Source organism: Cetorhinus maximus, chromosome 3 (assembly GCF_964194155.1).
Source record: "Cetorhinus maximus chromosome 3, sCetMax3.hap1.1, whole genome shotgun sequence".
Taxonomy (NCBI): domain Eukaryota; kingdom Metazoa; phylum Chordata; class Chondrichthyes; order Lamniformes; family Cetorhinidae; genus Cetorhinus; species Cetorhinus maximus.
This window is the reverse complement of record NC_135881.1, coordinates 109,867,511-109,890,005: the sequence shown is the minus strand read 5'-3', so window position 1 is coordinate 109,890,005 and position 22,495 is coordinate 109,867,511. Positions and strand designations below refer to the sequence as shown.

At 47.0% G+C, this 22,495-nt stretch overlaps 1 protein-coding gene across 1 annotated transcript in view; it reads left to right on the top strand.

Annotated features, from left to right (window-relative positions):
- vwde (von Willebrand factor D and EGF domains) overlaps nt 1–22,495 on the top strand; it is a 379,611-nt gene that overhangs the window by 106,681 nt on the left and 250,435 nt on the right. The window contains exons 2-3 of the mRNA XM_078538828.1: nt 15,686–15,870; nt 17,153–17,384. Coding sequence (XP_078394954.1) covers nt 15,686–15,870; nt 17,153–17,384 — 417 coding nt within the window. The remainder of the gene's footprint in view (nt 1–15,685; nt 15,871–17,152; nt 17,385–22,495) is intronic.

Sequence of the window (22,495 nt, the reverse complement as noted above, 5' to 3'; positions counted from 1 at the left end):
CAGGGGTTGTTCACCTCACCCTGGACCTTGTCCCTCAGGATACTCTCTCCTAGTTCTTTTTGTTGTCCTACCGTGCCTTTGCCTGAAACGTCCTGCATTTCTTTAGGTTGTTGGGTCTTTACACCCTCTTTTTCCAAAACAGGAACGTTTTTGGCTTCCTTTAGAAACCTGTGTGACAAATCAAGGTTGATTTCCCTCAGCCAGTTTCATCCTAGTAGGCTTGGTCCTCTGCCTCTCAATATCAACGCTGGTAGCTTTGCTGATTAGCTTCCGTAATGGACAGTGACTCTACTTAAGCCTTTGGGCAGGATCTTCCGGTCGGCGAGGGGGGGTGGGGCCCATTCACCGACGGGTGGAACTCCCGACGTCACCCCGCGTAAATTCCATTTTCCGGTCGGTGGGGGCACAGCCGAGTCAGCAGTGCGCCCACCAACCTGTCAACGGCCTATTGAGGCCATTGAGACACTAATTAAAATCATTAATGGACCTGCCCGTCCAACCTTAAGGTTGGCGGGCAGGCCGGGAGCCCTGGCAGGCTTCAGAAAAAGAATGAAACCTCATCCATGGGCAGGATGAAGTTTCATGAGGGTATTTAAATTTTTATTAAAGGTTTGAGTTAAAGTTATGGACATGTCCCAACTCATGTGACAGTGTCACAGGAGGGGATATGTCAGGGAAATTTTCCTATCATATTTTTTTTGCAAATTTTAATTCGGAGCCGATCTCCCTGAGGCAGCATTTAGCCTCAGGGAGATCCGTGCTCTCTTTTGCGTGCATGCGCGATTGAGTGCACTCCCGGCTGAGGGGATTCTCCGCCGCCCACACGGAGCGCAAAGCGCTTCCTGGCGGACGGCACGCTGGGTGGGCCCTAATTGGCCCGCCCACTTAAAATGGTGGCGTGCCCCCAATCATGGGCGCCGATCGGAGATGTGCCTGCCCGCGCCTGCTCCTGCACTTCTCCCACCCCCCCCCCTCCCGACGGGAGGAAAATTCTTCCCCATAATTCAGGTATTAGAAGGTGTGTTCACCAATCACTGTAGTGGAAGATCCTGTGTCCACTTCCATTCTAACAGGCCTGTCATTTATCTTTGCTGTTACTGTTTGACCCAACAGTTGTATGTTTTAGATGCAGCTCTAAATTCAGGAATCAGACCACCAGCTCGCGAGAGGTTTTATATCAAAATGCATGAGACATTTATGAATTTACACAAGTTAAATATATACACATGGATACAAATTACTACTATCATAACTTTTAACAAATTCTCAAACTAATCTCAATTAAGGCAACAGCAACCCATAGCCTTTCAGCAGACACCAGGCAAAGCATTTTCATCGTACACATTCAAAATGAGGTACCTTTCACTTTGGTTCCTGTGGAGACAGTTGTAGGCTTACAGCTACTTTGATCTTAAATTGCCTCTGCCCTGCACACACAAAACTGCTGTTTGTTATACCCAGCACATCTCATTGAATGTAAATTCTCTTTGTATCACCAGCCCCTTTGAACTCCACCTCTTCTAACAATAAAACCCCTTTCATAGTACCAATTTTATTAGTAATATAAACATATTGCTTGGTCTCTGCTAGCTAGGTGCCAGATTTCACCCCACTTCTTGAAAGCTCTATTCAAAAAAATGCAAATGCACTCTACCTCTCTTACATCTCAAAACTAGTACACATCAAAGCACCCAGACTAGCTGGCTTTAATCCAATTAAGACACACCACAGACTAAACCTCTATTTTAAAAGAAAAATAATTTCCAATAATATTAATAGCTTCACGACAGTTACATATATTGGTTCTGTTCTTCCAAACTTCAAGTTATACAATGAATAAATATCTGAATCTTTTACTCCAGGTTCTTCTACATTGTAGATCTCACAGGGTTTTTTCTTTTGTTTGAAAGTCTTCCTGATTCTTTCCTTGCACTGACTCATTAGGTGTCCGTTTCAATGACAATAACAACATTCGATTTTTTTAAACTGCCAATTGTTATAAGGTTGTCTGTTTCCACCTCTGCTGCCATTGTTCCATGCTTTTGCTGTTAAGCCATTTCTTTTATTTGTCTGCTAGCGGTGGCTGTTTCTTGCTTCTCAGCAGAGCCTTGCATTTTCACGCCCTTTTTGACTGGGGCTTCCCACCCAACGTGGAGGGCGGATCCATTTTGCACTCCCTGTGTGGTTTCCAAATCCCTAACTGTGCTTTCCATGGTCAGTGCTATCTGTAGCACCTTCTTAAAATCCAAATTTGTTTCAGACAGTAATCTCTACTGAATCGTGTCCTCATTCACACTGCACACTAAACGATTTCTGAGCATGTCATTTAAAGATGTACCAAACTCGCGATTTTTGTTAACTGTTTCAAACTTGCCGCATAACAAGCAACTGTCTCCCTTGGCGCTCTATTTCTTGAGCTAAATTTGAACTGTTGCAATGTCACCGAGGGCTTTGGCTGGTAATGATCTTTTATGAGGTCCATCAATTCCTCAAAATTTTTGGAATCAGGGGCACTGGGTGCCATTAGTTATCGAGTCAACCCATAGGTTTTACTCCCACACGTGGATAAGAGGATTGCTCGCTTGAAAAAAGAGCGCAAAGCTTTCAATATAATCATCCGTGGCTGGACCAAAAGGATCAATTCTTCTAAATTGCAGCATTCTGTGAGGGGATTGCTTCAACGTTTAGGACAGGATCTCTACTTACAATCACCGTGTGAGGTACAGCCCGATTTCAATTCTCTTGATTTCTTTTGTTAATTTGTTTTATTCTCAACCCAGTTTATTGTATCTTTGCTTTGTCCTCACTTCTTTCTTGCTTTTTGCTCGTCGCCAGTTTGGTGGGACGTGTGGATCTGGGTTGTACGCTTATTGTGGGGTGGCCAAATTGGTACAATAGACAGAATGGGTCAGTAGACAGTTCTTAAGTGGAACACATTCTGAGCAGAAATTTGCATTTGGCGGGCAGGCTCAGCGGGCGGGGGCGCCAGCGATCAGCATCACACCGTGATTTCATGCTGGCGGGCCAATTAAGGCCCGCCCAGCAAGCGAGCAGCATTGTGAAGCGCTGCCTGTGCCGGGGGGTGGGGGGAGTGCGGGATGGGCCAAGCACGAACTTCGTGCATACAGGCGAGTGAGTGTCTCATAGTCTCCCTGAGGCATAGAGCTGCCTCAGGGAGATGAAGAGATATATTTAAAAAATTAAGAAAATAAAAATGTAATAAAACATATCCCTTCACGTGACTCTGTCACATGAGCAGGGACTTGTTATTAATTAATTGTAGAACTTTTATTTTATTATTATTTGTTTTTGGAACCCTCATCCCGCCCGTGGATGAGGTTGCCAAAAAAATGCAAAGGCCTTTTCGCCTGCCCGCCAACCATTAGATTGGATGGGCAGCAAAAAAATTAGCTTAATTGATTATTTAATGGCCTTGACAGGCTATTTATCAGGCTACTAAATGAAACAAGGGGAAGACTGCCTATGTTGCACAGCTGGAGGAAGTGATAGCCGAAGTAATTAGGTTAATTAGCCTAAACTCAGTTGTGAGCTAAATATTTTAAAATCAGTTCTGAGAGACAGTATATACCCTCATTTTGGAAAGGCATGGATTAATTAACGACAATCAGCATGGATTTTTTAAAGGAAGGTCATATCTGATTAACTTGATTGAATTTTTTGAGGAGGTAACAAGGAGGGTTGATGTAGTCTACATGGATTTTAACAAGATTTTTGACAACACTCCCCATGACAGACTTGTCAAACAATTAAAAGCTAATAGAATATGAAGGAAAGTAGCAAGTTAGATTGGATCAGTGGCAGGAAGAAAATGGTCAACAAGTGTTTTTGTCTCTGTAAGGCTGTTCCTGTAGAGTTCATCAGGGCTCAGCCTTTGAATTGTCAGCGGGCGCGCTGCTGACTCTGGTGTGTGCCGCTGACCGAACTATCGTGCGACTGAGCGTTGATGTCAGCACGGTCGGCCGACGTCAATGTGCGTGATTTCATGCTTGAGCGGGTCGGGCACGTGCCTGCCCACTGAGTGAAAATTTCTGCTCTCTGTTTATTTACAAAGGTTTTCAGCAGCTACACTTGTGTGCTTTCAACTCGAACCTTGTCTCTACACCACAGGCTCTAACTATAGACTACTGATTCCTGAGGTAGCCCCCGCTACTCTTCTATTGGATACTAAGATCATGTGATCTAGGCACAAGATATGGACATGGTTCTTAAAGTTTCACAAAAGAGGAGGGCAAAGCAGACAATTGTAGTTAAGGATGGGAATGTAAAGTATTGGCTGAAATAAACCTAGTGAAAGAGAAAATATGAAGGTGTTTAGCATCTTTGAAAGTGAATAAATCTCCAAGGTGGATGAAATTTATCAGGCTACTAAGTGAAACAAGGAGAAGACTGCCTATGTTGCACATTTGGAGGAAGTGATAGCCGGACTAATTAGATTAATCATCCTAAACTCGGTTGTGGGCATAATATTTTAAAATAAATTCTGAGAGACAGTATATACCCTCATTTTGGAAAGGCATGGATTAATCAACGACAATCAGCATGGATTTTTTAAGGGAAGGTCGTGTCTGATTAACATGATTGAATCTTTTGAGGAGGTAACAAGGAGGGTTGATGTAGTCTACACAGATTTTAACAAGATTTTTGACAACACTCCCCATGGCAGACTTGTCAAACAATTAAAAGCTAATAGGATATGAAGGAAAGTAGCAAGTTAGATTGGATCAGTGGCAGGAAGAAAATGGTCGATAAGTGTTTTTGTCTCTGTAAGGCTGTTCCAGTGGAGTTCATCAGGGCTCAGTACTGATTACTTTGCTTTTTGTGATATATATCAGTAGCTTAAACTTAGATATAAGGGGTATGATTAAGAAGTTTGCAGATGATACATAAACTACCTGTGTATTTGATGTTAAGGACCGAGGCTGTAAATTGCAGGAAGATATCAGTGGAGTGCTCAGGTGGGCAGAAAGCAATAAATAGAAGTCAATCTGGAGAGGTGTGAGGTGATGTATTTGGGGAAGGTAAACAAGGCAAGGGAGTACACAAAAAATGGTATAATACTGAGAAGTGCAGAGGAACTCCAATCTGAATGGATGGATGGCTGCTGGGTGACAAGGACAATCAGCTGAAGAAGTGGCCCATGACGCCTCTCTGTCACCCAAGAATAGAGGCAGAGAAGTGTTACATTACGAGTCATGCCTCCACAAGGGTGGTGGTAGAGAGGACCAATGGTCTTCTCAAGATGCGCTTCCGATGCCTGGACTGTTCAGAGGGAGCACTATAATACCCCGCAGAGTGGGTATCACTGATGGTGGTTGCATGCTGCACTCTCCACAATCAGGCAGTGGCAAGGGGGGATCCACTGGAGGAAGAAGATCTTGAAGCAGCTCCACAGGCCAGAGATGGTGAGTCCAGTAGTGAGTCTGAAGAGGAGCACAGTGAGGAAAAGGCTGAGGGTGTGGAGCCAGACCTTGGTAACCTGCAGGGAGACAGGGACACCAGAGACACCGTGATCCAATGCTCCTTCAGTTAGGCTACTAAAGATCAGCTTCAAACACGTGCCAGGGCTGCCGACTCCACCCCAGATGTCTGAAATAACCCTTTCAATTAAACCCAAAGGGCATTCAGTGCCTGTGCAATAAGACCATAAAACCATAAGACATAGGAGCAGAAATTAGGCCATTCGGCCTATCGAGTCTGCTCCGCCATTCAATCATGGCTGATAAGTTTCTCAACCCCACTCTCCCGCCTTCTCCCCGTAACCTTTGATCCCCTTACTAATCAAGAACCTATCTATCTCGGTCTTAAATACACTCAATGACCTGGCCTCCACAGCCTTCTGTGGCAATGGATTTCATAGATTCACCACTCTCTGGCTAAAGAAGTTTCTCCTAATCTCTGTTCTAAAAGGTCTTCCCTTTACTCTGAGGCTGTTCCCTCGGGTCCTAGTCTCTCCTACTAATGGAAATATCTTCCCCACGTCCACTCTATCCAGGCCTTTCAATATTCTGTAAGTTTCAATCAGATCCCCCCTCATCCTTCTAAACTCCATCGAGTATAGACCTAGAGTCCTCAAACGTTCCTCATATGTTAAGCCTTTCATTCCTGGGATCATTCTCGTGAACCTCCTCTGGACCCTCTCCAGGGCCAGCACATCCTTCCTGAGATACGGGGCCCAAAATTGCTCACAATATTCTAAATGTGGTCTGACCAGAGCCTTATAAAGCCTCAGCAGCACGTCCCTGCTTTTATATTCTAGTCCTCTCGAAATAAATGCCAACATTGCATTTGCCTTCCTAACTACTGACTCAACCTGCAAGTTAGCCTTAAGAGAATCCAGGAGTAGGACTCCCAAGTCTCTTTGCACTCCAGATTTCTGAATTCTCTCCCCATTTAGAAAATAGTCTATGCCTCTATTCTTCCTACCAAAGTGCATGACCTCACACTTCCCCACGTTGTATTCCATCTGCCACTTCTTTGCCCATTCTCCTAACCTGTCCAAATAATTCTGCAGCCTCCCCGCCTCCTCAATACTACCTGTCCCTCCACCTATCTTTGTGTCATCTGCAAACTTAGCCAGGATGCCCTCAGTTCCTTCATCTAGATCATTAATGTATTAAGTGAAAAGTTGTGGTCCCAATACTGACCCCTGTGGAACTCCACTAGTCACTGGCCGCCATCCTGAGAAGGACCCCCTTATCCCCACTCTCTGCCTCCTGCCAGACAGCCAATCTTCTATCCATGCTAGTACCTTGCCTCTAACACCATGAGCTCTTATCTTACTGAGCAGCCTCCTGTGCGGCACCTTGTCAAAGGCCTTCTGGAAGTCCAAGTAAATAACATCCATTGGCTCTCCTTTGTCTAACTTACTTGTTACCTCCTCAAAGAATTCTAACAGAGTTGTCAGGCATGACCTCCCCTTGATGAAACCATGCTGACTTTGCCCGATTTTACCATGCACTTCCAAGTATTCTGAAATCTCATCCTTAATAATGGACTCTAAAATCTTACCAATGACCAAGGTCAGGCTAATCGGCCTGTAATTTCCCGTCTTTTGCCTCACTCCCTTCTTAAATATTAGCGATTTTCCAGTCCTCTGGGACCCTTCCTGATTCCAGTGATTCCTGAAAGATCGCCACTGACGCCTCCACTTTCTCTTCAGCTATCCCCTTCAGAACTCTGGGGTGTAATCCATCTGGTCCAGGTGATGTATCCACCTTCAGACCTTTCAGTTTTCCTAGCACCTTCTCCTTGGTAATGGCCACCATACTCACCTCTGCCCCCTGACTCTCTTGAACTTTGGGGATGTCACTCGTGTTTTCCACTGTGAAGACTGACGCAAAGTACCTATTCAGTTCCTGCACCATTTCTTTGTTCCCCACTACTACTTCTCCAGCGTCATTTTCCAGTGGCCCAATGTCCACTTTTGCCTCTCTCTTACCCTTTATGTATCTAAAAAAACTCTTGCAATCTTCTTTTATATTACTGGCTAGTTTACCCTCATATTTAATCTTCTCCCTCCTTATTTCTTTTTTAGTTGTCCTCTGTTGGTCTTTGTAGGCTTCCCAATCCCCTGGTTTCCCACTGCTCTTCACCGCATTGTATGCTTTCTCTTTAGCTTTTATGCTGTCCCTGGCTTCCCTTGTCAGCCATGGTTGCCTTGTCCTTCTTTTAGTATGCTTCTTCTTCCTTGGGATGAATTTTTGCTGTGTCTCCCAAATTATTCCCAGAAACTCCTGCCATTGCTTTTCCACTGTCTTTCCTGCCAGGCTCATCGCCCAGTCAATTCTGGCCAGCTCCTCCCTCATGCCTCTGTAGTTGCCTTTATTCAACTGTAATACCGTTACATCTGATTCCAGCTTTTTCCTCTCAAATTGCAGGGTAAATTCTATCATATTATGGTCACTTCCTCCTAAGGGTTCCTTCATCTTATCAAATCAAATAAAGTTCAGAGCCACCTACATCCAGCATTACATACTAGCCTTCCCCGCACCAATGAAATAAAAAGGTGAAGCGTACTCAGGCCATGACAACAAAAGCACAATTTATGTTATTCTGACAGTTCAATAATCTTAACAGAAACGTTTCTGGTATTCAGCATAAGACCAGTATACATAAAGTAAACAAAACTGGACATAAAATCATCCATGACGTGCCCCTCTTGTGCTCAGGGTCCCTTTAACTTACGTTTGTGATTGCTACGTCTAGGCGCTCAACCTTGCTGGCAGTGGCATTGGGGGCAGCCTGCTGACTCTGCTGTCTTGTTGGCCTTGATGACATTGGCGGTTGTCCTCTGGCCAGTGGAGCCTGTGCTGGCCCCACCTGGAAGGGAGCAGCCAGTTTCACGGCTGGCATCTCCCCAGTTGCCGCAGCCTCATCAGATGCTACGGTCACTGGTGGAGGGAAGGAGGAGCCGCTGTTGTCATCCAGAGCACCCTGAGAGGAACCCACAGAGACGACAAGCAGCTTTTGCACCAACTTGAGGGCACTCTGGATCTCCCTGCATACCATTGATGGACGGGCACCTAGCTGAGATACTGGGTGCCTCATCCATCTCCCACACTGACACTGACCACCTGATGTCAGTGCCTGTGTGAGGGCTTGCAGGTCTAAGCGCAACCCCAGGAACCCCTCATTCTGTCCCTGGAGCAGCCTCTCCATGAGAGCCGCCACTCTCTCAATGGAGGAGGCAGTACACTTGGCCATGAGGGTCAACGCAGTGCTCACGTTCTACATGGACTCCTCCATCACAGAGACCATGGCATGCACATCCTCATGGATCTCTGTCAGATCCCCCCACACATCTTGCCGCATCCAGCATCTTCCATCGAATGGACAACTCCAGAGGCTCATCATCAGCCTTTGACTGAGCATCGTCCTGGTCCCCAGTAGTCTCTGACTGCCATCGCTCTGGGCACTCCCTGCCTCCGCCTGCACCTCAAACGATTGGGAACTGTCCTCACCAATATGCACTGAGATGCTAGCTGCTGCTCTAATGCCCACCGAGGTACTAGTATCTGCACTGGTGCCAGCTTCAGAGAGCAGTTGTGACGCAGACACAAATGATGCCTGGTGGTCCTCCGGTGTCAGGCGTGGACCTTTGGGGTCCAGAGAGCAAATGCCTGCTGGTGAACCTAAAAGGGAGAAGAAGGACATGTCATTTGTTAAAGTTATCACACTGTCACTGTGCATGCCAGGCACCCTGGTGAGACAACGGGTAGAATTCTCCGAGCCCACTGGCAGCGGGCATGATAGGTGGTGTGCACGGAAAATATGGTGGGACCCACTTTATGATGGCATGAAGGCAGGTCGTGATCTTACGCACAGCCTGCCAATGGCAGGCCACGTTCCCCAACATCAGTTGGAGGGGAGCTAATTGTAATACATTAGCATGTAATTAAAAGGCCATCCCACCAGGCCCTTGGAATCCCGCCGTATCACCCGCCCACGTCGGTGGGAAAGCATTTCGACATGTTTCACAACAGCACGCAGGCGACGTGCACTTGGCAGCCTTCACTTTGGGAGAACTGAGGTGACTGAGCAGCAACGTTCTCCACAGCTCACCTGTTGTTTACAGGCCTCAGGGGCACCGGGGGCGGGGGAAACTGATGCATGGCCCAGCAGGTGACTGCTGAGGGGTGGGGGTTTCCGGGGGCAAGTGCAGGCCAGCCTCGGAGGCAACTGCTGAGAGCGGGGGGAGGTCAAGTGCTGCCCTGGTGCTGCATCCTGCGCACACATGGGGGTGCAGGGTAAGCAAGGGAAGTGGCCACACATTAGGGTCACTTATATAAGCTTACCATGCCTCCACAACTGAGACAGATCAGGTACAGCCGCAGCGACCTGATTGGGGTTAGGCTACTACCTGCCCGCCCATGCAAGCAACGCGGAGGCACCAAAGGGCCATCAAGCACTCCATATCTTACCCCCCACCACGTCCCTAGCACAGACTTCAAGTCTGCTACAGGAAGCATTCAGAGGCGGTCACACAGGGCCAGGAAAGGTGCTAAGTACAGCCATGATAACCACGCCTCTCCCTCTCTTTCATGCTGCAGAGGACCACATCAGGATCATGGACCCTGGTGACCTAGCTGTATGCCTAATTGCTTACAGCGACCATAGAAGATGGAGGAGAGAGCGACTGAGGCTCCTGGCTGCGCAAAGGCAGGAGCAGCAACCTCATGAAGAAGGGGAAGCAAGGGCTCCCGCACACGCTGCCCAGGAGCGACAGCAGGCCGTTGCCTAGGGACGCCCAGGGTTGATAGACACCGCCTGCTATTCCTGCAGATGACTGACAACCAGTACCGCTGATGACTGTGTGTGTGTAGGGTCCTGGTGGCTCACATCTGCCACTTACTGCAGGATTTGGTGCCAAGGGGACATGGAGGGCATCCACAGCCAGTGGTTGTGAAAGTGACCACGGCGCTCAACTTCTATGCCAGTGGCTCCTTTCAGGGCTCCACAGGTGACCTCTGTGGGATTTCACAATCCGACACCCACAAATGCATCCATGAGGTAACGGACACCATCTTCTCCATGGCACACAACTTTGTGCATTTCATCTGGGACTGGGACAGCCAGGATGCAAAGGCCATTGATTCGCCCTGATCTCGAGATTCCCACAGGTGCAGGGTGCAATTGACTGCACTCATGTGGCACTCAGGTCTCCATTGCTACACTCAGTGGACTTCATCAACTGCAAGGGCTTCCACTCACTGAATGTGCAGCTGGTATACAACCACCAGAAACGCATCCTTCGGTTATGTGCACAGTTTCCAGGGAGAGTGCAAGACGCCTACATCCTGACTCGCTCGCAAATCCCTGCAGTCTTCCAGGGTCCACAGAGGCTGCAGGGTTGGGCCTTTGAGGACAGCAGAGGCCGTGGCTGATGCCGTGGCAGCGGCCTCAGAGTGCAGCAGAGTGATACTATAATGGGGCTCATGCAGCAGCTCGCAACTTGGTGGAGCAGACCATCGGGATGCTGAAGATGTGGTTCCAGTGCCTGGACCAGTCTTGTGGAGCCCTGCAATACAGTCTGCAGACGGTATCATGCATTGTCATCGTCTGCTGCGCCCTTTACAACCTGGCTCAGCAACAGGGTGAGGAGCTGGCTGAGAAGGAGATGGAGGAGCTGCATGTCTCCACTGATGAGGAGGATGCCGACAGGGATGAGGGTGAGGGGGTCCTTGGTGGTGACGATGATGGGGATGATGCTCTCGCACTGGCTAGATGAGGCAGGCGCATTCGGGAGGTCCTCATAGCTGCCAGATTTGTGGAGGATGATGACGACATGCACTGAGGTGTCCCTGTAGATCCCCGCATTGCAGTTGTGAAAGTTTGACTCCAGTCTGGCTTATCGCAGCACCAACATCCTCTGAGAATGCTCTTGTCATGGAAATGCAGTGGAGGCCCTAATAGTCGCCCGATTGCAGGAGGATGATGAGAACATGCAGTGAGGACACTCCATAGATCTTCACTTAGCCTCTGAGAATTTCTGACTTCTGTCTGGCCGAGGGCAGCTCGCTTGTGCTCCATGACCAGGGCCACCTCAGAGACCCATCCATGAAACTTTAGACGCATCTGATGCTGTGTCCGCCTTCAGTGCCTCAGCCCTTCAGGAGCTGGTGCACAGCATCACTGGTCGCAGATGTTTTTGTGATGGGGGCCAGCCCCACCTTAAAGCTGCTGAGCACACAGAGAGAATGAGAGAACTCTGTGGTGCCTGACCACTACATTCTGGCATCAATGACCAGCACTGCCGAAGTGCAGATATCAGTAATGTTTCCAGGGAGTGTGAGGCTGGACCATCACTGTGGCCTGAAGGCCGCACAGAGCACAGGGAAGAGGCCCTGGACTGAGACACCTGCCTTTTATCTTGTGCAGAAAGGATTCACATCTGAGTGACAAGAACACTGCTCATCAGAACAAGGAGCCATGGGCAGGGAGACATTCTTAGGAGTTAATTGACAAAAGTGAACATTATGTACAAGTGATTTAACATCTGTGCCCAGGCTGTGCAACTAATTCTTCTTAACTTTCCTAACCCTGCCGCTACGTCTTGGTGCTCCCCGGACATCCACAGCAGAGATGGAGGCAGCCTGCTGACTGTGACGCCCTTTCTGTGATGACTTTGGCGGGCGTCCTCTGGAGGGCCGAGCCTTGGAGGATCCCGGCCTGTTTTGGGGGTCCTGTGTGGCAGTGGCACCCTCCTCGGCCTGTGAAGCGGGATCTGCGGAGGTCACAGGAAGAGGGGATTCGGGTGGGCCGGTCACTCCCCGAGTCACTTGGGTGGATGGCCCCAGAGTGTGCACTGCTGATCCTCCTCCCTGTGGGTGCCCAAGGGCCCATGGCTGACTCTGTGAGTGGAAGGGGCGAGATCGAGCTGCCCAGCACCCTCGAGGCCAACTATGGCATCAGCGATGGAGTTAAGCCCGCGCAGCAGTGCTGGAATGATGTCCTAGACCAAGGTCTCCATGGTGGCCACCAGCCTGCCAATGTTGACCTCGGTGCGTTGCAATGCCGACGCTTTCACTACAGCCCGAAGATGGATGGACTCCTCCATCATGCCCTGCAATCTGAGGGGTGCAGTGGACATCCCTTTCTGTTGTTCCCTAGCTTGCCTTTGCAGCTTCAGCAACTGTGACATGACTGAGTCCAGAGGCTTGTCATCTGACTCGCACTCAGCAGCGTTCTGGCCTCCACCAGTCCTCCAAGTGCTGGGGACCTGGAAATTCCCTACCTCCGCCTGCTGTGGGTCAGAATGTGTGATGTGCTCACCAGAATGTGATTCCGAAGCTACTCTAAAGCTAGGTCCCACCGAGGTGTGTGTCTCTGCGCTGGTGGAGGGTGTGGGTGAGTGCTGTGACGAGACTTTAGGGAGGGTGCTTTCAGATTCCTCTTCAGAGGTTTCTTCGGAGCTTGCTTGGAGGTGCTGTGTTGAGGGCTCTGTCAGCTGCTTCCCAGATGTGCCTGCGAAAGCAAGGGGAGATAATTAGCGAATGGCAGTGGCTTGTGAAAGAGGACACATCACTCACGGCATGGTTGTCTGATGGATGTTGCACTCCTGGATCCTCTCTTGGTAGTGCAGCGCCGACCTTACCGTCAGCACAGGACCGATCCCTGTCATCGCCGACCAGCTGGCTGGCTCTGTTTTCAAAGTCTGTGAGAACTTTGAATTCTGGCACCCCTTCACCTGTCTGCGACATTACCCTCCTGTTGTCCTGCATGGATAGAGATGAGGAGAGTGTATCAGGACGCCTGCTGGGCCAAATGATAAATATGCCTGGCCTGTGTGTGTGGTGAGTGGTCCCATGGACAGGATGAGGACAATGACGATGTGTGTGAAAGAGTGAATGGTGATGTCCCTTGCACTGGCAGTAAATGAGGGCCCTGTGGGTGTGTGATGTGAGTGTGTGAGTTGGGAGTGATGAAAAGAGTGACTTACCCTGGTGGAACGGAAGAGATCATTCATCCTTTTGCGGCACTGGGTGGCTGTTCTCTTCTGAAGGGCGTTAGCACTGACCACCATTGCCACTGGCCGGGTTGGTGACGTTGCTATCCATCCTGCGGCCAGAGCGGGAGTAGAGCACATCCTGGCGGTCCTCCACGGCATCCGGCAGTCTCTCGAGGGACCCATTGGTGAAACGAGGGACTGCAGTCTTTTTTCCTTCGCTGACCATGTCTCCCAGACAGCGGTGGTGAGCTGATGGCGATGAGCACTTTGCTGACTTTAAAGATGGTGCCCGGCGTGATGCAACAGCGGGGTGCTGGCGAGCAGGCGAATGACAGCCCGCCCACCTTGGAAAGGGCGTGTTTTGTGGGAGTGAATATATAATGAGGCAGGGTCAGGAAGATACAGCGTGGAAACCCGCCATTTTCATCGGCGGGTAGGACTCCATTTTACCCACCTGCTACCGCACTTAGCGCAATTCTGGGAAAACTCAGCCCAATGGAGATCTGCATCACGGTGCCCTCATCTTCCAATGATCAATGGGGACTCCAGGTTCAAGGCTCACATCAATGAAAAGACTACACTAAAATGGTTGTACAAGCCGAAATTCTCATCTCTGTGTACTGCACTCTTACCTTCTGGCACCCCTGCCTCTCCACGCCCAGTTGCACGTGGGGCACGTGCCAGCTCTCGAGCTTCAGCGTGTCTTGATCATATCTTGAGAGGTTTAGTAGGCTACCGGAGCCTCCGCCAGTCTGTGACCTTTCTATATTGTTATGGGCCGTCTTCTCTTAAAACAACAGAGGAGCATTGATTAGCCCACTCTGTACCTGCACTGCCATTGCAGCCTGACCAATCCCAGCTGAGGAGCACCTGGCCAGGCACATCCAAGCCGTTACCCTTGAGCTGCAAGGCACTTAGTGCAAGCAGCCAGGGCTCACCCCCTTGGCCAGCTCTGGTGTGATTGACAGCTGGCACTCAAACACTAGCATCCCTGAGGTCCACGGGGGGTGGGGGGGGGGGGGGGTGGGGGGTGGGGGGGTGGGGGTGGGAAACGGCCAGACCTTAACACATCTGCACACTGACCCATGCCAACATGGTATTCACCCTTCCTAAGCGTAGCAGATCAGTGAAGCACTTCTGACACTGCACCCAGGAGCTCCGCACCACATCATGGCTGCTGACCAGTGCTGCCACCACCTCCCATGCCCTCTTGATGAGGTGCAGTGGCCTCTTCCTCCGATCCCTGGGCAAGGGTGTCCCTTCTGACAGCCACCTCCTCCAGGAGGATGGCGAGGCAATCATCAGAGAAGCCGGGGGGGCCAAGTACCCACCCGACCTGCCCTTCCGCCTGCCGTGTCCAGCTGCACTCAGGTCCATAGTGTCTGTTCCAGGGATGTCCTTTGTGGCAGCCTTCCAGGGGCTGCCTGGGCCGCTTTTAAATTGGCTGCCGGGTCACCACTGGACCCGGCGGTCGACAGGCCCCCGTTCATTGCGGAGCCGCATTTCACGCTGGGCAGAATTTAATTGGCTCGCCAGTGTGAAATCGCAGTCAGGGCCCGATCTCAAGCGGCGGCCTGTTTCGCGGCCGCTGCCAGGGCCATCCGCCGCATCTGCCCGATGACCGGAAAAATCCTGCCCTTGGATTTGCATTTGACGTTCCATAACCTACAGGGCTATGAACTAGGAGCTGTAAAGTGCAGTGAGGCTAGATAGCTGTTTTTCTGCTGGCATACACAATCAGCAGATGGCTTCCTTCTGCACAATAGATGTTTCTATGCATCTATGTATCTAATTTCTTTCAATCGTGAAGACTTTAAAATCCAGAACTTCAACTTTTATGGAGCAAAACATACTTTGCCACTGAAATTGAGATTGAGGTTTGATAGTGTTTTCTGAAACCCAATTGATTTGAATTTCCATTGTAGAAATTAGCTCCAACTTTAAAAATCAAATGGAGGTATTTTAGTTCAACAACAAAAACTGTAGCAGAAATGCACTGTTTGTCTTAAGATGTCAGGATCTCTATTCAATTGTGCAGAACACTAATCAACTTCAGTGAACAGTGCCTTCCCAGTATATACGTTTGTAAATAAATATGTTTACCTATGTGATTGGCAAATTATAACATTGATAAAGTTAATTGTTGAATATGAAATAAAGTAATTACTTGAACAATTACGATGAGCCATTACTAAATCCTTTTCTGATGCCCGACAGCCCCTGAATGCTACCCTGGTGGTCACCAGCTCCTTCAGAACCCCTACAGAAGCGTGGACTTTGATTCACTCCGACTGCAACAGTCAGCAATTCAGGAGTTAATATGTGATCACTCTTTAATGCCAGGATGGTATCGTTTCCAGATCTTTGATAAGCCAGCAGAAATGCCAACAAAATGTGTGGAGGTATACAGTGTTTCAAAATGATCATACTATGGCATGCTGTGAGCAAGAGAGATAAGTCGTTTTTTTCACATAATGCATTCATTGCATAAAAATAAGGTTAATGTTTAGCAGAACTGTCTCATTGAATGGAAAGATACAATATACAATATCTCCAGTCCGGTAGTGCTAAATTTTGAAAAACATGATGAAAAATATCTGGAATTGAAATGATCCTTGCTAAGTTCTGGCTCATAGTAAACCAGAAGGCCTCATTTTTAGTCATTCTATTCTGAGTTAATTAATTTTATTTGGTAGAGTCGTGAAGCACCCCAGAAGTGCCATCAGTAACCATGGGCTCAGGAGGGAAATGCTGGCTCTCTCCTAATTGTTATCTATTGACCCCTTTTGAAAGTTAGCAGCTTTTTACAGAAAGATAGATGGGTTTGAAAGACATGGAAGGTTTTACCTTTGAAACTATACCCAACATGGGTCGCAACTTTTAGTTCTCGAGATTTGGTGAAAAGATAATTTTGTTTTTTAGAAGTCTTTCAAAAATAACAGTGTCCTACATTTCATTTTGCTATGTTGTAAGATTTAAATTTTGGTAACTTTTCAACTACAACAAACTAAAACATATTTACATAGCATCCCTTAGGACCAAAGCACTTGCTTGCCAGTGGGTTGTTTTTACTTTAATGTAATTATGTTGTTTTATAAGCCAACTATTATGAATATTACTCGCAATCAAGAAAATTATAACCTTTTCATAACCCAAGCTGACTGATCTCATCAAACTTTAAAATGTTCCACAGTTAGGAGATTTGACCTGAGATTCTAATGCTCACTTTTGGAATTGTAAAACATTGGCTCATTAAATGTTTACATTTAGGAAAACCTATACCAGCTGAATCTGAGAATGCATTTCCCTAGAGTACTTTTACTAAGTACAATTTTATGAATGACATAACTTACTGCTGAATTGATAATATTATAATGAAAGAATTCTGCGTGGTGTTTAGGTATGTCCTTAAGGAACATTGGGCGAAAAAACACTGTACATAATATATATGGGGCCATTTTTTGATGAAGAAACCCGGTAACTATAATAGCCAAATATTCATTAGTAAAACCTGACAGGCAAAAAAATTAGTTTTCACCTTTTAACAGCGGAAATGAGACAGTTCCTCACTGTGTTAAATCTAAATTCCAGCCGCATTTTATTTGCAAAACAGCCGTATCAATTGTGATAAAAAAAGTAGTTGCTTGTTGCCTTCACTTTAATCTTTCATATTTCCCTCCTTAGATGAATCACTGCGGTACCCAAGCCCCTGTTTGGTTGTCTTTAAGAGACACTGAATCTCTGCCACAAGCTGGAGAGGTTAAGCATTTGACTGCCTGTGCAACTTGGCAGTTTTTTTTTAGCACAACAAAGGACTGCTGTCTTTTCCGAATTCCAGTCAGTGTACGAAACTGTGGTGACTTTTTTCTGTACCTACTCCAACCTACACAGGGATGCATGGGATATTGTGCAAAAGGTAGGTTTTGGTCACATAAAACTAGATTCTGCTGATGTAAACAATTGGTCCCAGGAGCATTTATTAATTAAAAATTCACAATTAAATATTACTAGAAATTTTCAATTGTACATATTTTTCTATCTATTTAATTATTACAATTATGGCAGTATTCTATTTAACATTTTTTTTTACTAAATTGAAGTTGACATACTTCCTTAGGTTCTGGCGTGCTACTGATTGATTGCATCTTTGTACATTGCGTCTTTTGTACAGCCCGTATATTTTTGGAGCATTATGCATTGAGCTGAAGTAATTCCTTGGGTCAACCTGAGATGGAGGATTTAGGGTTGCTGGGCAGTACATTGGGTAAAATTTAGAATGTATAATCTCTATGGTGGTTAGGTCAGCATTGGGCTGCTAAGGCATTCTTGTTATGTAGGAAAGTTATTACTTTTGACTTATTATAGCTAAGTAGATTGTTGAAATGATAGAAGTTACACAACACATATAATAGGTGACCAACTGTATTTTTGGCCTTGGACAATAAAATGTCCATTCTAAACTAAGAAGTATTCACTTAGCAAACATAAATATTCTGGGCAAAATACAATGGAAGTGAAATTAGTCCATGCAAGTAGCACAAACGGACTCATGGTGAATTGACAACCCATTATTTCCTAATTTTCATTGATTTCAAAATCGGTCTCTGTGTAAAATGCTTTTGCACAATTGCTGAAGATTAGTTTCAACCCCTTTAAATCAAAAAGTGATCCAAAGAAAGAAAGAGGTCCTTTTTTATTGTGTGAAACATTAGAATCAGCATCAGAGCAGGGAAGGATTCTAATTCTTGCTCAGTTGAATGAGAGTCATCTAATAATAGATTTACGGTCTATGTAACACAGCTGTATCATTTCAGCTAGACATCTTGATTTCTACTGCAGTTGAAGTTGAGACATCAGCCGTCAGATGCTGGTTTGGTCCGTAGTGTACCAGTCAAGTTAGTCACCAAATCCATGCTGCAAAGAATGGGCTTCAAGCTTTATGCAAAGCCTGTGCCAGATTCTTCCATGCTCCTTGACTGGGACCATAGACTTTCTAGCAAGCCCAATGCACCAAGCATTTCAGAGTTCATACCTATCGATCTTTTTCTCTAGGCCTCCCATCAAAGTCCTCATGTAAGTTCTCTGCAGCAGAACTCATTTGCGACCTCACCCTCCGGCTGCAGGCTGTCCATGCCGAGTGTCTTGCCATGCATAGATTCCTTCTCAAAGCTGCCGTGTAAAGTATTTGAGTTGATGGCTATGAGTGAGAACAAGTGATGCTGTTTCTTTCTCATCACTCTCTTTCTGCTTTTTCATCTCCTTCTCCTCTGCTTAGCCAGGTTACAGTATTTGTGTATCTGAAAGGAGATAGACATATGGGTGGGGTTGAGGGGAGGAGAATGTGGGAGAGCAAGAGGTGCATTCTTAGCCCGTCTACAGCTTGTAAATCAGAAGAATTAGTGGAATGAGGTATAAGTGGGATGTGAGAAGGAGTTTTATGTATGGGCATGCTATCTTTAAAAGCTTCAGTACCATTGCTGGCCATGGCTTCAAGTTTGGCAGTGTGTTGCAATGTATTTGGGTAATGTGATTATCATAGTTGAGTAGCTGGCAGTGCGTGTACAAGTATGAGCAATGGGTGTGAGCAAAATCTGCAGTGCTATGTGTGGGAGGATGAGGTGAAGGATTTGAATATTATATTTGAGTCCTGATTGATGAAGATTTTTTGGTAGCATTGTGTGCTGAGTCATGTTAATACTATCATTCAGTATTCTTCTTGATCATACTTTCTTCTACAACCCATTCCATAGCCTGCTGTAGCCAGAATGGAGCTCCCCTTTAAAAGATGCAGGCTGGTTTTACGTAGTGCAAACTAGTATTAAATGGTGCCAGCCCCTAATGATTTTGTGCCCCATGTCAGGTGTATAACCATTCAACAGCATGGTTAGTACTGGCTGCATGTAGCAATCATTTAAATGAACAAGCAGCACAAAGTTTGCATGGATTTTAGTGGATTTCCCATCTGTTGTAGAACCTCCATATTTTTATTTCATTGAAATTGATGGCATGAAAATCTGACCGGTTCTGGAATAGGAACAGGAACAGTGAAACAGTTCCCAAAAAAAGTAGTAAACCTGAGGATTGGGAGCATTTTAGAATTCAGCAAAGGAGGACCAAGAAGCTGATAATGAAAGGGAAAATAGAATATGAATGTAAACTAGCGGAGAACATAAAAAATTGACTTTATATAGGTACGTAAAAAGGAAAAGATGAGCAAGGACAAATGTAGGTCCATTACAAGCAAAAGACATGAGGATTTATAATAGAGTATAGAGAAATGGCAGAGAAGCTAAATAATTACTTTGTGTCTGTCTTCACCAAGGAAGATAGAAAAAATCTCCCAGGATTAGAGATCCAAGGAACTAATGAGAATGAAGGAAATTAATATTACTAAAAAAAAGTATTATTGGAGAAGTTAATGGGATTGAAAGTTGAAAAATCCCCAAAACCCAATGATCTACATGCCAGAGTGTTGAAAGAGCTGGCTATAGAGAGCGTGGATGCATTGGTGGTCATCTTTAAAAATGCTATAGATTGTGGAACGGTGCCTGCAGATTGGAAGGTTGAAAATGTAACCCCATTGTTTAAGAAAGAGGGGAGAAAGAAAATAGGGAACTACAAACCCGTTAGCCTGCCGTCAGTAGTAGGGAAAATACTAGAATCCATTATAAAGGATGTAATAACTGGACACTTAGAAAATAATGATCTGTTTGTGCAAAGTCAACATGGATTTATGAAAGGAAAATCAGGTTTGACAAACCTGTTGGAGTTTTTGTGGAAGTTAATCACAGAATAGATATGGGGGAACCAGTGAATGTGGTGTATTTGGATTTTTAGAAGGTTTTTGATAAGATCGCACAGAGGAGGTTAGTAAACAAAATTAGAGCACGTGGGTTAGGGGATAATATTCTGGCTTGGATTGAGGATTGGTTAACGTACAGAAAACAGGGAGTAGGAATAAATAGGTCATTCTCAGGTTGACAGGCTGTGACTAGTAGGGCACTGTAAGGATCAGTACTTGGGCCCCAGTTGTTCACCATCTATGGGCCTAAACTTCTGCTGAGTGGCAATCACAGTTGGATTGCAATTTCGTTCCTAGTTTTTTACCTCAAATTTCTTTCGATCCTATCTCGCCCAACCTTGGGTTGTGAGTGGTTCGGCCCTCGGGGGTGGGTCGGGTCAGGCCTCGGGGGATCGAGTCAGTTCAAGCCTTGGGTGGGGGGGTCGAGTCGGGCCTCGGGGCTGGGTGGAGATGGTCAGGGCAGGTCGGGCCTTGTGGGTGGGGGGGTTGGGTCGAGCCTTGCGGAGAGGGGTTGAGCCTCGGTGGGGGGGGTGATGTTGATTCAGGTTGAGTCAGGCCTCAGGGGAGGGGTGTCAGGTCGGGCTGGGTCTCGGGTTGGGGCTGGTCAGGTCGGCCTGAGCCTTGAGGGGGGGGGGCTGCTGAAAGTCGGGAGTTGGGTCTAGCGGGGAGTCCAATTTTGGGGATGTGGTATCGTGTGGGGGGGAGTTCCTTCGGGGAAGGGGTAGCTCCATGTTGGGGGTGGGGGGCGGTATGGGGAGTTCTGTTGGGGGAGGGGTGAGTTCTGAGGAGGTGGGGGAGTCCCATGGGAGGGAATCCTGTGACGGGGGGGATCCCGTGGCATGGAGAGGAATGCTATAGGATGGGGTGGAGGGTAGGGAAATCCTGTGGAGAGAGGAATCCCATGGGAGTGGGGAGTCTTTGTGGGGTGGGGAATGCTTGTGGGGGAGTCCCGTGGGGGGGTTGGTGTGGGCCTGTACAATAGTTACCCAGATGTTAGAAGTGGTTTTAATTCTCCAAATTTTTCTAGGTAACTATTCACGTGACACAGTCGGAACCATCCGAATTTTGTGATTTAAAGCACATTTTCGGATGGTTCCCAGTGCAGGGCAATTGTCCAAGGGAAGTTTGCGCATCCCAGGCAATTGGCATGCCAAACCTTACCTGGGAACTCCCGACGGTGGGCAGGGGGTGCGTTCCTCAGTAAATCTTTGGGGTACCTCCCAAGTTACACTGCCCTTGAGCTCGGAAGTTATGGCCCTATTAATGATTTGGGTTTGGGGACTAAATGTAATATTTCCAAGTTGCGGATGACACAAAACTAGGTGGGAATGTGAGCTGTGAGGGGGATGCAAAGAGGCTTAAGGGGATTTGGACAGGCTTAGTGAGTGGGCAGGAACACAGCAGATGGAATTTAATGTGGATAAGTGTGTGGTTATCCACTTTGGTAGGAGGAACGGAGATATAAAGTATTCCTTAAATGGTGAGAGATTGGAAGTGTTGTTGTCCAAAGGGACCTGGGTGTACTTGTTCATTAATCACTGAAAGCTAACATGAAGGCGCACCAAGCAATTAGGAAGGCATGGTATGTTGGCCTTTATTGCAAAAGGATTTCAGTAAAGGAGTAAGGATGTCTTGCTGCAATTGTATAGAACCTTGATTAGACCGCACCTGGAGTGTTGTGAAATTTGGTCCCCATACCTAAGGAAGGATATATTTGCCATGGAGGGAGTGCAGGGGAGGTTCACTAGACTTATTCCTGGGATGGTAGGACTGTCCTTTGAGGAGAGATTGAGGAGACTGGGTCTGCATTTTCTAGAGTTTAGAAGAATGAGAGGTGATCTCATTGAAACCTACAAAATACTTAAAGGGCTATTCAGGTTAAATGCAGAAATGATGACCAGGATTTTCCCACTTGCCGACACGTAAAATGACACGCGGTGACGTCGGGCGGAACGCCCGATGTCACTCTGCCCCATTTAAATTTTCAGGTAGCAAATTCAGATGTGCACCCGCCGACCTGTCAATGGCCAATTGAGGCTATTGACAGAGTCATTTAAGTAATTAATGGACCTGCCCGTCCAACCTTAAGGTTGGTGGGCAGGCCAGGTGCCCTGGCGGGCATTAGAAAAAGCATGAAACCTCATCCACGGGCAGGATGAAGTTTCATGTAGGTTTTCAAAAATTTATTTAAAGTGTATTTAGAAGTTATAAACATGTCCCAACTC